Source organism: Rousettus aegyptiacus, unplaced genomic scaffold (assembly GCF_014176215.1).
Source record: "Rousettus aegyptiacus isolate mRouAeg1 unplaced genomic scaffold, mRouAeg1.p scaffold_m13_p_6, whole genome shotgun sequence".
Taxonomy (NCBI): Eukaryota; Metazoa; Chordata; class Mammalia; order Chiroptera; family Pteropodidae; genus Rousettus; species Rousettus aegyptiacus.
In genome coordinates, this window is record NW_023416309.1 from 5,108,597 (window position 1) to 5,125,771 (window position 17,175).

The following is a 17,175-nucleotide window of genomic DNA, read 5'->3' on the forward strand; positions in this document are numbered from 1 at the left end:
AATAAGGTCTAATAAATTATCACTCTGCTAGCACAGACTAAAAGAGGAACAACTTGGTTACCTCTTTTATTATCTCTTAGGGAAGCTAATTAATTTCTTCTGAAAGACTAATTTGATCATGATGTTTCTTAGAAGGCTAACAAGATCATCTATGTCTCAGTGACTGCTGTCTAATATTAAATCCTAATGCTATGTACTGCCTGCACTCTTGATGTATGAGTCAGTAAGTTCAATTGCAATTACACAAATGAAATGGATCTCAGCAGTAGAAAACTTTGGTGGTATACTTTTGTTTTCTAATTGTACTGAAAAAAAAAAACTGCTTATTTAAATGTTTTCAAAAATGCCTTCTACAGTTCTGATATTTGGTATTTGAGGATACAGATTTAGATACCCTTAAATTCATGACCGGATAAATCAAATGCTGTAAAATCCACATTTAATTTGCTCCTAGCCTTAAAAAACAATTCTATTTCTCAGTTACTGGGTTTTAGTTTTATCTATGAAAGTTATAGCATTACTCTTTATAGAAATCAGTGTAAAAGACACATGTAATAGAATTCTTGAAGTGTTGCAGAAATACATGTATGCTAGAATATAATGTTTCAGCAACACAGATGGCTCCTGTAAGCTTAGCTAACTGAAACTCAGGCTGTATTCAGTGGTCAATGTCTAATACTAACTAAACATTGAACAATTAAAAAGAATTTTATGACTACATCATAAATATTACTTGTTTAAATACCAAAGTATGTGTGTATGTACTTAAAATACTTCTAGTGGCACATTTTAAATAAAAGTAATAGTGAATATAAATAAATAGAAAGAAAGAAAGAAAGAAAGAAAGAAAGAAGAAGAAGAAGAAGAAGAAGAAGAAGAGAAGAAAGAAAGAAGAAAGAAAGAAAGAAAGAAAGAAAGAAAGAAAGAAAGAAAGAAAGAAGAAAGAAAGAAAGAAAGAAGAAAGAAAGAAAGAAAGAAAAAGAAAGACAGACCGACCTTGGCAAAGAAATAAATCCCTTAATTCTCTCTGGAAATATATATGAATAGTAACTTAACATCTCTCCAATTAGGAGAAAACGGCACATCTAAACTTAAAATAAGGACACTAATCTCATGTAAAAATTAATTAATAATACTGCCCTCTTCCAAAACAGGAAGACATATGGTATAAAAGAGAGCACTCTTAAGACAAATCTTTGGGTTATGTTGTTCCTTACATTTAACATTTAAACTTATCTCCCAGGGGGAAAAAAAGAGAGAGAGGGAGGGGGGCAAGGAGTGGGGAAAGGGGAGGGGGAGGGAGAGGGAGAGAGAAAGGAAAAGGGAGAAAGGGAGGGAGAAAGAGGGAGGGAGGGAGAGAGAGAGAAAGAGCGAGAGAGAGAAAGAGCAAAGAAACAGAAACAGAGTTCTTTGCTGCTACACATATTGATTGCTAAGTAAACTCTTCTTCCTTTGGGAATTACAAACAGTTGATATGGTCTTTGTGATAAGTATATGATAAAGTTTTCTAACTTTATCTTTTCTATTTTATAAATGGTTATAATAGGAAGATACTTGACTATGATATTTTGAAATTAATGCATAACCATTAAATCTGAGGCATGAGAACCTAATTCTGAGCACAAAGGGTTGTTGATAATGCTGACCATATTCCAATTGCTGAATTTATATAGATTATATGCATATCTATTTACATATGCTATAAAATGGATTAAGCTTTGCTTTAGTACTAGTATTAATTTCAACAGAGCAATTTAAAATTCATATAAAATCATAGTTCCTTACCCCTTTGCTATGTATAATAGAATTAGTTCTTGAAATGAGAGAAAACTAGCATCAGATCAAATTGTGCAAACTCTGAGTTTTAACTGATAGGCAGCTTTCTCACTGATACTGATATAACAGTGTTTATTCTTGCAACCAATCTTCAGAGTAATGCTGGCCATGCCATTAAATGACAGGACAGGTGGATCCCTCTGGGTCCTGTTTGCAATACCTTCTTTCAGATTCAAGACGATAAATAATCAGAGATTTGACGGTGTGAGTCTAGAAATTTTTTAATTTTGGGGTTTCAATTAAAGATATCCAAACAAATGCTCTATAAAAAGTACATATGAAAACTTAAGAGAGGGAGATAGAGAGAGAGAGAGGGAAGTAACTATTTTAAATCTTCAAATATTGATGTTAAATGTTTTATAAGACTATGCTTATACTATCTTTAAAATAAAGTTTTATAAGTTTATATATTTAAAATGAACGTTGATTTTTCACATAATCACCATCTCCCTGTAGTATTCCTAGTCTCTTCAACTATTTTTGTAAGAATAATTAGGCACCTGCCACATTGTTATTCTTCTTTCCATGTTATCTGTTTCAGCATTTTACCGGGGTATTCTATCCCTCAAATGAGAATATTAGTCAGAAGCAGATTTATCCACTCTCCTCTGACCATACTATCTTTTCATCCAGCTCATTCCTAATTCTTTTCCCTCTTTTTCCCTTCTACCTAAATTTGACCTGCATTTTCTTCATTTTTCTTCATTTCTTCTAAAAACTGTCTTCACTCACTTCCCCTTTACTTACTGTTTTAGGTGGCTTTCCTATATCCATCTAAGTAGACATCATTAGCCCTAGAGCTGTATTGTTCAATATGGTATTCACTAGCCATATATGGCTATACACATTTAAATTAATTAAGTAAAATTAAAAATTCTCTTTTGCAGTTATACTAGTCACATTTTTAAGTATTTAATAGTCACATGTAGCTTATGGCTACTGCACTGGACAGCACAAAAAGTTCTGTGGAAGAGTGCTGCTGCAGTCTAGTCTCTCATTCTCAATTCTAGAACAGTCCTATATCTCTTTTCTTTTTATAATGCATGGCCCTGGGCAGTTTACCGCACTATGCTATTCTTTTCCCAAGCAAAACATAGCCTTGCATACCCCTTATTTAAAAAAGTAACAGGTTCTTCATATTTGTGCTCAATATTGTAAACACAGTTCTTGAACACAAACTATACTTTAAAAGTGTCCTGTAATATGCCTACAGCATGTCTTAGGCAGCTCCCTATACCAGCAGACACCTTTGTCATACCCTAAATTAACAGCACCCAGCAGGTGATTAACTATTATCCCTTTGCTAGGGTTCAATTTCACAAATAACATCCAAACTAAACCCAAAACAGTTTGAATCTCTATCAGTAAAGCTACAATACCAAAAGTACCTGTAGCATGAAAGCCAAACACTACTACAGGCAGAAAGACACTCGCAGAATTCTAAGGATCAAAATATATAATGAATACATAGAAACTGAGGTTGGGTATATGATAAAAAGAGCCTAATAAAATGGTTCCTGGATAAGGAAGAGGAAAGACAGAATTTGTAAGGTAAGAAAACATTACAAAACAGAAACAGTCATAACCCAAATAGTTGGGAGTGGCCTCTCAGTACCACCTGAAGTGATGATGTGGGGATCAAGGGGAACCATTCTGGCTGAGATGGTCTGTCCTGTCAAGGCAGCAGGCATTTCTCTTTTGTACAGGTAAATATTGTAGGCTCTTATAACCTGATAATATCAAACACCTGAATCATTCAATTTAACATCATGCCCATTAAGTAATTTTCTGATCATAACTTAGCTAATGGTAGTACAAAGTGTATAATCCTTTCAGGAAAAAAAATGTGGTAATGTATTTCAAGAACTTAAGAAAAAAAAACATCCACTAAGGGAATTCATTTTTTATTAAAAATAATGCATTTTTTTCCATCTAGGTTTAGCAAAAAACAAACAAACAAAATAGTAATAATAGCAACTACCGCCACCACCTAACCAGCATGTACAACAAAATTTTACCTAGATAGATATGACAGTAAGATCTGTACAAACACATATATGGACATTACAAAAAAATGTGGAAGACCATATATGAAATGTTAACAATGGTTGTCAGTGGTTAGTATGATTTAAATAATTTAGAATTTTCTTAAATTGTTTTGCTTCTTTGCTTTTGCTATAGAATGGATGCAGTTACTTCTTGATAAAAAGGGACTTTTGTGTGTTTCTCTTTTAAGCATATATATTTTCTGGTTTAAGTTATTCATAAAGTCTCAGCACTAAATATTTTTTCATTTCCGTAAAAGGTGTTAATTTTATAATTCTTTATATTGAGAAAATTACTTATGCAATCTACTATGTCCATAGATTTCTTCATAGTAACACTGGATTGAACCTAACTTGGTTGTGGAGAATTTCTCTTTTCTATTCATATGGAAACTATGCCTTTTCAACCATAAATACTTTCTCCCATGAATTTTAAATCCCACAGATATAGTTCTATGGATTATCACAATGGACTACTAAAATCTACCACATAGCAAAAACCTGAGCAGCTGTTTCTCTCTTTGGGAAAAAAGTCCTTTTCATGTCTTCTCACTGAGCTCAAGCCTCTGTCCTCCGTTCTCAAAGCTCTATCTCTGTTGTTCTCTCTATTCCTTCTACTCATCTTACCTCCTATAGCCACTTCAAAGGGAGGAAGCTAGGAAGTTACCTACAAATTAGAAAATCTGGCTTCTGGTATAAGACTGCTGTATATAAGTTGCTTAGGTACTTTCACAAGTCACTTCTTAATCTTAGCTTCTTCACATGTAGGAAAAAAGTGAGATTAATACAATTTAGGTGCACCTGAGTTTCTATAAACATCCTGAGGCCTGGGACTGTATGTATCTTTTTCATGTTTACACTCTCAGACTAGGACAGTGTCTAGAACAGAGTAGGCACACAAATATCTGTGAATGAGTAAGTGAATATCTGCTTTTCTTCCTTTTTCCTATTCTATTACTTATTTCCATTCTCTCCTTTCCTGTTGGTTCTCTACTTTAAAATTCTTTGGACACATTTATGAAAACTTTTATTGGGCTCGACAGACTCAAATGTTCATTGCTCTGTTGCTGTTAGTGGTCTACCATTCTCCTCCTTCTGTCAGGTGCTGATTGAGATGTCTACATTATTATTTTTTTCATATTTCCACATCCTGAATGGCTGCCAACAAGTATTAGAGGCAGTATCTTTCTCACTTCACCATCTTTCTCTGCCTTCCTTTGCAGCCAGATTTCTTTCTCCAATTCCAGGAAACGTTCAGAGGAAATATTTCCATATGTCTCACAAATCTCTAAGTTAGATTCTACAATCCTCAACTATGAGAGTATCAAGAAGGGCATTTAAATGTCCCAAGATATTACAGGGAATGGTGAAGAACTTTATAAACTCAGATTGTAGCTTTCAATCTTCCCAAAGGCTTAGCCAGATCAAAAAAATTTACATTAAATTTGGGGATTTTTTAATAAAACATGTTTTGATTCCTCAAGTCACCACCTAACAAACTAGATGTTGACAAAGAAGGGTCCCACGACATCTCCCCACCCTATTACTAAAACGTCTTGTTTAAATATGTTGGGTTCCTGATCAAAAAAGAACATGTAAAGTCAAGTGTAACTTCTTAAAAGAAAATCTTTGTTATAGTGAATAGTTTCCAAAATAATTTATTATTTTTAATGAATCCAACAAAGTCCAAAGAACATAAAAACCAGAGAATAACTCAATATTCAATGTTAATATTTAACATTTAATTAAATAAATGTGACAATTTCTTTAAATAAGTACAACTTAGTAAAACGACTTTACTAGTAATTCCTGGATAAAATTTTGAATTCCACCTTTAAATGAACTTTAACACTAACTTCAACTATTTCCCTAAACAAATGTCTGCGTTTCAGCCAAAATAATATGTACTTATTATTACCCAACTGTATCTTCCTACTTCTTTGCCTTTAATTGCATTATTCCTTTTGCCAAGGATATTTCTCCCATTCCAATCTGCAAAGCCTCTCTCAGTTCTTCAAGGCTCCTCAGTGTACTTTTGAGGAATGGAACCGTGGACTAACAGCAGTCTGAAGTTAATAATACTATTTCAGCCACTGATTAATTATCAAAACTTTAATATGTCATTTAATCTCCCTGGATTTTGTTTCCTTATCTATGAAACAGAAGTATTAAGCCAGGTTATTCCTATAATAAAAAATAACAAGGAAGCCTAAAGTCTGAGTTTGTTAGGAGTGGTAGGTTGAAAATTTGACCTTCATTCACTTCACCAAGATCACAGTAAAACTAACTCAAGAACATATTAAGAAATGTCTTGGAGTGTTCTGCAGCACCATTTACTTTTGTCTGGTGAGTAGGCTTACTAATAGCCAGTTTCCAGAAAAGTGAAGTTGAGAGAGCCAGAGATGATATAAAGGGGGGGTCCCCAACCACTGGTCCACAGCCTGTTAGGACCCGGGCCGCACAGCAGGAGATGAGAAGGGTGAGCAAAAAAAACTTCATCTGTATTTGCAGCTGCTCTCCAGCACTAGCATAACCGCCTCAGCTCCACTTCAGTTTATCAGGCGTTAGATTCTCATAGGTGCATTGGTCCCTGGTGCCAAAAAGGCTGGGGACTTCTAGTAAAGACTCCTAGAAGGATGGCAAAATGGAACTACTAACACTTAATGAAATCATCTACCTACTTAGTAATAATGTCGGAATGCACAAATATCCCTGTGAGGAAACTGGAGAAACTTAGAAAGCCCAGACCTCCATCTAGATGCAAGAGGCATGATCTCTCATTTTGCAGTTATTTCCAAACAGATAAGTTTCCACATCCTTTGACTTTAAAGAAATATTACTTCATCTCTTTTGCTTTCTATGATACAAACCCTACCGTCACCTTCTTCACCAAGTTCCTTGATTCTTCCAACAAGACTTTCCCAATCTTTGAACCTTACAGAACTTTCTATATTTTATATCACATCACCAGTTCCTTTAATAAGCACTTGCTAATGGAGGAATCCTTATTCATCTGCGCATTTCCTTCCCTGATTCTCCACTTCTACTTCAGAAGCCTAATAACTAAGACGGGAGAGGCTCACCAAACCTTTGTTCATTAAATTAATTATTAACGTATTTATACAGAACACACAGAAAATTACTAATTCGATAAAAAGAAATAAGTATTTCATAAAATGTAGAGGCCCATACCTAAGTTTTAAAAGCTAGATTTTTGATTATTATGGTTCTATGTTCATCTGTGTTACTAGGATTCCACTGCTAAAATGAGGCAAAAGGTGAGTCAAGGCTGGCTTATTCAGCATTTTCTTAACAAGAAACACCTATTACTTGGCACTATACAATAGGATAATTACTGATAGCCATATGATGGTTCTCTGGCTCAGGCACATCGTGAACTGAGTTCAGAAAAACTCAGATTAAAGCATGGTCAGTGTATCTTAGTGTTTTGAAATATAACGTTTTTGAAAAACAACAAAAAAGTACAGCCTGCATGGCTACTTTCTACTGTTCAAAATAAACTATTCCCTAACTGTGACCAAAACATAACTTTTACTGTCTATATCCTAATGTATTTATACTTCCAAACAGTGCTAACATTTATTTGAATAATCATAATAGAATATATTTCAAAAGTTTCAACCAAAAAAAGAATACACTCATTTATTTTCAAAGAGTCACATGTTGCTAAAGAGGGGAGATTGCATTTTGGGCTTCTGTTTCTTTTAGGGCATGGAGAAATACTTCCATAAACACATCTAATGAGAGGAGACTAGACACTCAAACAAAATGGGTTACAGTGTGCACAATGGAAAAGCTATTAAATGCACATTCATTTTTATATGACATAAAAGGGAAGCTTTAGAAAGCAACTTACTTAAAAAAATTAACAGCCATAACAGATTCAAATTATTAGAGATTAGAGTAAAAAGAATGGAATAAAACATCAATATAGTATATAATAAGAAGAGAGGTTAAGGGCATATGCTACTTACAGGAATTCTTCTCCACGGTGTTTGGGTGTATTTATCAGCATACGTGCATTTTTCCTCTTTAGATTTTTGGTGGCAGTTACACCGAGTTGCCTGAACAAAAACACAAACTTTCACATTGGTGTAATTCTTCATACACTTGAACATATATAAACAAAGTAATTAGAGTCTTTCTTATGGGTAAAAGCAAAACAAAAAACAAACAAACAAAAAAAGGCAAACATCAAGGTCTATTAGGTAGTCTCCCCTTTTATTTAGAGATTGGGTTATGGAGCCAGAAAGCTGAAATTTTGCATAGTCAAAAACACCTTTGACAATCTCTTATGTTATCCATAAAACATGTTACCTAAGATTTATGCATATAAATATATACAGTAGTGTGTATGTAAAACATACAGCAATATATGGTATATATGGAATACAACTGCAAAATTTTAAGTATTTCCCTAAACTATTATGGTACTACAGTCACTGAAACACAGTTTCTTAAATTCGTTTTTAATGGGACTATACTAGATATTAAATACCATTAGTCCACAAGAAAGACTGTCTCTTCACATGTCCAGTGCTTATAAGCTCTTTTAATGATGTGTTGACTTCAATAGACTGGAATATTTTGAAGGATCTCTGCCCTTTGACAAGATTCATCTGAGCATCTCAGTTCACAAATGAATTCTCTACATGATTCTACTCAAAGCATACTCATTCAGTTAATTACACAGCACAAAATAATGTACCTATACATAAACTTTAGTCTCTCAAATAAATATCATTTTTTTAAAAAAAGTAAAAAGACTGATAAAGAGAATTTCTCCTTAGTGTAAAGCTGAAATAGAACCATATTATTTGTTAAACAACCCCAAGGGAGGTAAATATACTTTCTTAGAGGAAACCTATAAAACAAATTCTTGATGACTGCATCACGACAAAATTATAAGTTTCTACTTTAAACATATTTACCAATATCCAATATCTTAATTGCAACAAGATCATTCCAAGTCACATATACAAAATAAAATCTAATGAAAACCCCAAATCTCTGTAGTACTATTTCCCATTCTGAAGAAATGAGACAGTTGTTGAAATAAAATTAAATATGCAGCTGACCCTTGAACCATGCCGGCTTTAGGTGCACAGCTGAAAATCTGCATATAACTTCTGACTCCCCCAAAACTTAATAGTCTACTGCCTTAATAATAACATAATCGATTAACACATATTTTGTAGGTTATATGTATTATAGACTGTATTTTTACAATAAAGTGAGTTAGAGAAAAGAAAATGTTATTAAGAGTATCATAAAGAAGAGAAAATATATTTATAATTCTATATGTACTTATTTTAAAAACCTGCATGTAAGCGGACCCACACAGTTCAAGCCCATGTTGTTCAAGGGTCAAATGAGAGTCTCTTGGAATACACTATAATAGAACTTAACTTTTAACATATACAGGAGGTATGTAAAGAAAAGATAAAATATTTATCTTAATGTAAGCACATTATTTATTCAATCTTGACTACTATATTTATGCATATAAATATATACAGTAGTGTGTATGTAGAACATACACAGCAATACATGGTATATACGGACTACAACTGCAAAATTTTAAGTATTTCCCTAAACTATTATGGAAATACTTCCTTTTTGTGTCTATGTGCAATCTATGAAGGGTTAAGATCTGGTAAATAAATGAATTTTCATACTTTGGATAACCTAGTTTTTGGTGATATGCTTTCAACTGTCAACAAAGATTTTCCTTGGCCTGTTGGTATTTGTATGCCATTATATTCATGTTATCTTGGCCTTTTATATTATTACAAACTATATTATAAATAACTTCAAGACGATGCACATTTTGTTATGATACAGGACTAACACCTGAAACTGTAACAATTATAAAATTACAAAGATTCTGCTCTGAGGGATCACCCATCATTATCCATGGGGAAAAAACATTTTCTTAGAACAGCCTTCACTCTAACAAACAGCTGAACAGTTACCTAAGTCTGATACCCAGTTTCATTCACTCTGAGAGAAAAAAATGCCCTGTTCTTAACTCGCCAGTAGTACTCATTCTTTAAATATACATGAAGAAAAGATATCTACCTTCACCAATAAAATGAATGTAAATTGGTGAATTTCAAAAGCCCAAAACAGATACCACCAAAAATGGATGGACAAAGATTTTCTTTTCACCTTGAATACTTACTACTTAGACTGACCATTAAATCCATACTTTTAGAGAGTATATAATCTAAAATAATACAACAGTGCAACTCTAAAAGCCAAAAATAAAGTCAAATTTCAATTCTGGTTACAGTTTACTAAAAAATATGTTTTCCAATTTAAAAAACCTCCACTTTACCTACTATGCTATAATACTTACAAGCTGATGTTCTAACAGTTGGATTTTTTCATCTTTTTTCTTTATTTCCTCTTTAAGTTGTTTTATTTCATTTAACAGATCTTCATTCTGAAACATTTAAAAAAAATTTAACATGAAGCATTTAACTGTTATTAAAATACCCTAATGAAGAATGTTAAATCAATGATGAAAACTGAACAATGAACAATTTATTTATTTCAGAGAAAAATTCTTAAATATGTCAGCTATTAACTTATAAAAACAACCCATTTTGGTCTTCTCTGAATTTATAGTCTAATGGAGTCTGACGTGTAAACGATGAACAATAACAGCGGCAACGTGCAACATTTACTGAGTACTTAGCAAGTGCCAAAAACTAAGTACTTTTAGGTATCTAAGCATTTGATCCTGACTATAACCCCAAGGCAGGTACTATATTATCCTCATTTTACAGATAAGAAAACTAGGACATAGGCCGCACAGGAAAATAAATTACATACAAAACAGTAAGTCCAGCTAGATTTCAAGGGATGTGCAAGAGTTGCCTGCCACTGAAAATGAAGAGCACAACAAGTGGAGGGAACAGTGTAATTAAAGGAAGAGTCACTTTATGGCTGGTTCAGAAATTAGAAGATAAATGTGCTTGAAGGGTAACATGGAAGATATTTTTTCATGAGTCATTTTACTGAGAGCTGCCTGAATCAAAGAAAAAATATCCTATCAAAATTTAATCTATAAGAAATTCCTAATAGTATTTAATGGAAGCCTACTGTAAATTAAGCAGGAAACCCAGTTATATTTCCAACTATAAAGTATCATCATCCTACAGATAGCACATTTTTATTTTATGAATAGGCATTTTTATATAAGAGAGAACAGTGAAGTCCAACAAACGTAAGATGATGAACTTCATTTCAATCAAGAAACACAAATATACAACTAAATGATATGTCATTTTGTACCTACCAGAAGAAGAATTTTAAAGCATGAAATATATAGTAAAGGATATATAGTAAAGGAAACTCTTTTACATTGCTGGCATGAATTTAATTTCATATAACCACCTAGGAAAATATTTTTGTGTTATTTATGAGTTAAATATGAGCTTACCTAGGTATATAGTCTAGTCTAGAGAAATTCTTGCCCATGAGTAAGAATTAATTATCTTTATTTATCTTTCTAGAGAGAAAAATATTTAAGCAAATAATTATGTCATTACTGAGCAAAGTATGCCAATTCCTTCAGATATGTTGAGATCAAAAAAATTGCTGACTCTCTAACAACGGTTCAGAAACAGACATTATACAACGGGGTTAACATTAAATAAGCATCACAAACGATGGGGAAGCAAAGATTTTTTTTTTAATGCCATTACATATACTGCAATCGGGAAAGACTATTTATTATATATAAAAATTATTTCCAGTTCAATTTAAAGAGTTCAAGAACTCTGAAAATTCATAAATCAAGACAAAAAAAGATAGACTGCAGATAATAAAGGATACGTTTTTAAGCTATGTTGCAAACGAAGCTATTAGGAAATGATAAATGCATTTAATTACATAAAATTTTAAAGCATCTATACAATTAACATTGAAGTTAAAAGCTAGTGAAAACCTAAGCAAACATGACAAAGGATTTCTATTTCAACTATATTAAGAACCTCTTCTAAAATATAAGATCATTTTCTAGGCCCCAAAAGACAAATAGCCAGTTCTCGCAAATATACATATAATTGGAAAAAATGGTCTACTGGACTTGTTGAAGAAATGTAAATTAAAATACTGAAGGTATGATTTTACAGGTATTAAATGTGGGGGAGAAATACTCAGTATGATTAACAAGATTGGAAGAAAAAATATTGTTCATTATCAGACACCACAACTGACCTTTCTGGACAAATATATGGCTATATACATGAGTCATAAAAATACTTGCAGTCTTTGATTCAGTTATCCACTTCTAGGAATCTATGCCAAAGATACAATCCTAAGTATGAGAAAACTTACAACAATGTATTATCTAAAAATTCACAAATTTGTAATTGTCCTATAATGGAACAACTGAAATACAACGTAGCAACTTGATGAAAAACTATATAAAATTATCATTCAGTCACTGCTAGGTTCTGCCGCTGTTGGAGGAAATCAAAATACAATGTAGTCATAACATGAATAACCAACATGTATGTAATGCTTATTTTATGACAGGCACTGCTCTAAGGATTTTACATACGAAGATAAGCAAAGAAGAATATAACAGGGAATGCGTAAGTCCAGGGAGTCTTAAAGAATGAGAAAAAGTTCAGAAGACACACAAGTGTGGCAGGCTTTGGATTTTAAGGTAAGGGATTCTAAGTATACAGAGGCAAGGACAAACATAGTACACCTGGAGAACTACGAGCAATGTGTTTAATAACTAGGCAAAGGCCAGATCACAGAGTACCGTGAAAATCAAGCATGGCCTAAAGTCAGGAAGTGACAGATAAATTTGCATTTGATGTGACTTTGACAGCTGTTTGGAAAACAAATTTGACAACAACAAAATCAGGCTATAGACCTCATTATAAAGATGTAATATTCCAGATGAGAGCAGGAGCATGACCCAAGAAGTGATAATAGGAGGAGAGGAGGAAGACGAGAAGAATCAAAATTAGGAGATCGAAAAGGGCACAGAGGAGCAAAGAGTGATATCTATATTTTAGCTTGGGAGATTCGGTGACTGGCTGTGCCACCAAAGAACTGAAGAATAAAGGAGAAATATATCCAAATAGGAATATTTGTGAGTATCTGTGGGTGGGACATACAGTAAAAATCCAGTTGGCAACTGGATTACCAAGTATGAAAGAGATTTTATATGCTATCAATACACATGACATACATGAAATAATGACAGTAAAAAGTTAAAAGAAGACTGAACTAAAGACATAAATCTACATTCTATAAAAGAGAAGGGACCTACAAAGGAAATGAGACAAAATGCTAAAGGCAGCGAGGGGTCCACATGGACCAGTACTGATCTATGACCTGTTAAGAATCAGGCCACACAGCAGGAAGTGAGTGAGGCTTCATTTGTATTTGCAGTTGCTGCCCAGTGCTAGTAGCATCACTACCTCAGCTCCACCTCTCAGATCATCAGGCATTTTGTTCTCACAGGAACACTGGTCCCTGGTGCCAAAAAGGTTGGGGATCATTGGTATAAAAGATTTAAGAGAGAAGTGACACAAAAACTAAGGGACAAAGCTTTTAAGGAAAAGGTCACCCCAAATGTCTACACCATGACAATCAGCATCTATTTTCACTTTCCAGGTTTCCATGTTTACTGGAAAGGAGTTTAAGGAGACTCAAGGAAAGGTTTATTTGATTTACTAAATTTAAGATAGGTAAGATATAGAAATTCATAAACTGAGCATGAAAAAGTAGATAGAGCACACTGAAGACAGATAAGAGAGGTGGATGTAGTTAGGTCCTAAATGTCAACAGTAGAGTCAAAAACACAAGAAGAAAGGGTCTTCTTCCATAGCATCATGGCCACTTTCCCCCTGTAACTGGAACAAACTGAAGGAGAATGACAAACGATACAGATAAGGCAGAAGGCATAAAGGCAGGTAGCAGAAGATTGTGTTTGATGAACAAAAGGCTACCAGCAGAAATTGAGAAGAGTGGCTGAGAATGGGGCTTGAGGTGAGTTTGTCCAGAACAGTTCATCAGGGCAATGGGAGAGGAAGTTCTCCTGAGATAAAGGACAGATTAGAAACATGACAGGTCCAGTGGAGATTTCAGACACTAAATTTGTTATGACACAAATCACCATATTTGTATCATTTGAAATTGAACTGCTAAACCATTTTGGATGAGAAGCAGACATAGTTGGGGATCTGCTGATGAAAGTGCAAGGGTCTAGTGTATTGGAAAAAAAACAAATCAGCTATGGCATCTCACCTTGAAAAAAGAGGAAGAAAGACTAGGAATCAATCTGCTTAGAAGAAAATGGACAAGAAATAAATTCTGTATTATGATATATCTATCATGTAACATTAAATGTATAGACAAACTAGAAAGAAACATGAAAAAAATGAAGATACTAATTATGTAAAAAACGTTGGAAGTAAAATTTTTTCTTTGAAAAGAATTTCTTCACATATAAAAACTTCGTGAAAAAAAGAATGCAGGAAAAGCGATCAACTTTGCTTTTAAAATGTCAGTAGCAAAACTGAATTGATAATCAGAGATTATCTAAGTCAATGGTTCTTAACTGAGTGTATATGTAAGTTTTTTTTTTAAGACATGTTTGCTGCAGACCAGCTGATTTAGAATATTATTATACTCACAATAGGACTGAATGAAGTCCAGAGATGGGAAGAAGTTTGTGCAAGAGCACGCAAGTAATATGTTGAAAACACAAGATCAGATTAACAAGATGTGGCTACTATCTTACATTCTTTTGAATGTTTTATATACTATCTTGTTCCCAGTAAGTCACTCCATATCCTGTGAGAAACTTAAGCTTCTCAGACCCCTAATAATAGGTTTGGCCACCTGACTTATTTTGAAGTAACATATGCTACACACAAGCAGAATCCACATGTTGTTCTGCCAATCCTCTTTTTCCTCAAGTACAAAAGCACTATGTCTCAGGATATCTTCAGCCTGGATCCCAAAACGAATAAGATATATGAAGCTAACTTCCAACTAATCTACAGCTGATATGTAAAGTATTGAGAAGTAACAAGCGAGAAATAAACTTTTCTTATTGTAAGTCACTGATATTTTGACATTGTCACTGAAGACGACTAACAAACACTGTCTAGTATACCCTGAAAACAGAGTGTAAAAGCAAACAATTATTTTACTTGGGAATATAAAATAAATAAAAAATACTCGGGTGTACTTAAGAAATAAATACGTGCTTCAGAAATAGTTGCAAAAGAGCTTTCTTCAACTAAAAATAGACCTAAAGATGAGAATATAAAAAATAGACTTTCAAACATTCACTAAAATGTATCTGCATTCTATATTTTTAAACATGAAAAAGATAAATTAATCTCATTTTCAGTATATTTTGTCAATGTTGTGATATGTGATATATGAGAAGTACCTACTGACCATTTAATTTTTAGCACCAGTTGTATTTTTAAAACTGTTATTCACAATTTTAAAAAAATTAAAAATTTCAATGACTTACAAAAAAGAGTCTTGTACCAGTAGTAATACAGAGACAAATGATTATTCAACTGAAAAACAAATCGAAGTCTCACAGGGATATCATTTTAACTTAATCAGGCAGTAAAAGTTAAAAAGCAAAGCTGTTAAAACTCAAGACAGCAAAATTAGCGATATTAATAATTTATTATTAAATATTTTAAGTCATTGCTTTATAATTTTGATAATAAAAATTTTTTTTAAAAAAAATTCAGCATGGCTACCTAGTCATACCTTATATACTTGATCACCATCTTCTGGTTCTGGACTAGATGGCAATGATAGTTGGATATCATGTAATGAACCACTTCCATCATGCTGTCAGAAAGAAGAAAACTATGAATTAATACAATAACTACAGACATCCAGTTAAATCTGAATTCATCACAGACCAGATGCTAGCATGGCAAAGAACAAACAGAAAATAAGATTTTAGAAATCTTTTCATCTCTATGCACTTACAAAGGAAATGTGGAAGAGAAAAAAAGAGGGCAAGAATACTTTGTGGAAATAAGTAACACACTATATGAGTGGGTGAAGCAGAAAGCCACTGAAAATTTTAGAGTGGGAAAAGAAATATGACATGTTTCCTAAAGCATTTAAAGATTATCTCAACTACTAAAAATGTAAAATAAAAGTCAAATTAAATCTGTGTTCTAGGTATAAAGGAGTCAGGAACAGTAATACATAACTCGACAAGGCTTGGCCACAAAATATTAGACAACTGAGTATACATACATATTGTATGTCTCTTCACATGAAATCTGAGAGCAGGTAAAACTAATATGTGGTACTAGAAATCAGAAGAACTGTAGTTGACTTGGGAAAGAGGTTACTGATTTGAAAGTAGCATAAAAGAACCAACTAGGATGATGGAAATATTCTGTCTTGAATGTATGGTGATTACATGGGTACATACATATGCAAGGTTCGAGCTGTATACTTAAGACGGGTACACTTTAACCAGTTTACTAGATGTATGCCATATCTCAATAAAAATATTTTTTAAAAATTAAAACTTTTTGTTCTTAATTGCGATTAAGAAAATGACAGGATAGTATTAAGTCCTAATCCTTGTCAAATTGGTTTAGGAACCACTAGCTAAGAAATGGCATGTTCAACAATTCACAGACAACTTCAAGAAAGATGAACCAGTGAAGAATATGCCTGAGAAGATGCTGAGAGACTGAGCCCTTGATCGAGACAGTACAAATTTGCTTTGGACAATTTATTCAGATGGTACCTAGCTGCCTTGGGACACTCACTGAATTGATAACTTTTAAGAAGTAATACTATTGCAGTCTTCCTCACACATATCTGTCCTGAAGAAAATCTCCCAGAGCATGGAAATGCCCTGCACTGAAATAAAAGTACTAAAAGAGAAGACATATCATGTAGGTTACCTTCTTCTTTATTTATTGTAATGTATACTTACTAAATCAGAATCTCTAGGGATGGGGCCTAGGAATGTGTATGTGGAAAAGTTCAATAGGTAAAACTGACTGACAGTGAAGATTAAGTTTTTGCCAAATTTCCAGCATAGATGAGGTAATGTCTTAATGAATAACAAAGTTCTCAGAAAACCTTAAAAATGTTTAAAAAGAAGATATTTTACAAGATCCATGTCAGTGCAAAGTTTATCTCTGCTGTAAATACCTTGACATACAAAACCAGGGCCAGTACTACATACAAGTATATATTTGAGAAAAGAGGAATTGTGAAATTGACTTGT

The 17,175-nt window shown here is 33.2% G+C and overlaps 1 protein-coding gene across 10 annotated transcripts in view; it reads right to left on the minus strand.

Annotated features, from left to right (window-relative positions):
- Nucleotides 1–17,175, minus strand: part of CCSER2 (coiled-coil serine rich protein 2) — a 170,037-nt gene that overhangs the window by 32,251 nt on the left and 120,611 nt on the right. For all 10 annotated transcript variants that reach the window (XM_016130168.2, XM_016130170.2, XM_016130166.2 and 7 more), the window contains 3 exons: nt 15,678–15,761; nt 10,264–10,350; nt 7,877–7,966 (listed from right to left, as the gene is read on the minus strand). In XM_016130168.2, the coding sequence (XP_015985654.1) occupies nt 7,877–7,966; nt 10,264–10,350; nt 15,678–15,761 (261 nt within the window). The remainder of the gene's footprint in view (nt 1–7,876; nt 7,967–10,263; nt 10,351–15,677; nt 15,762–17,175) is intronic.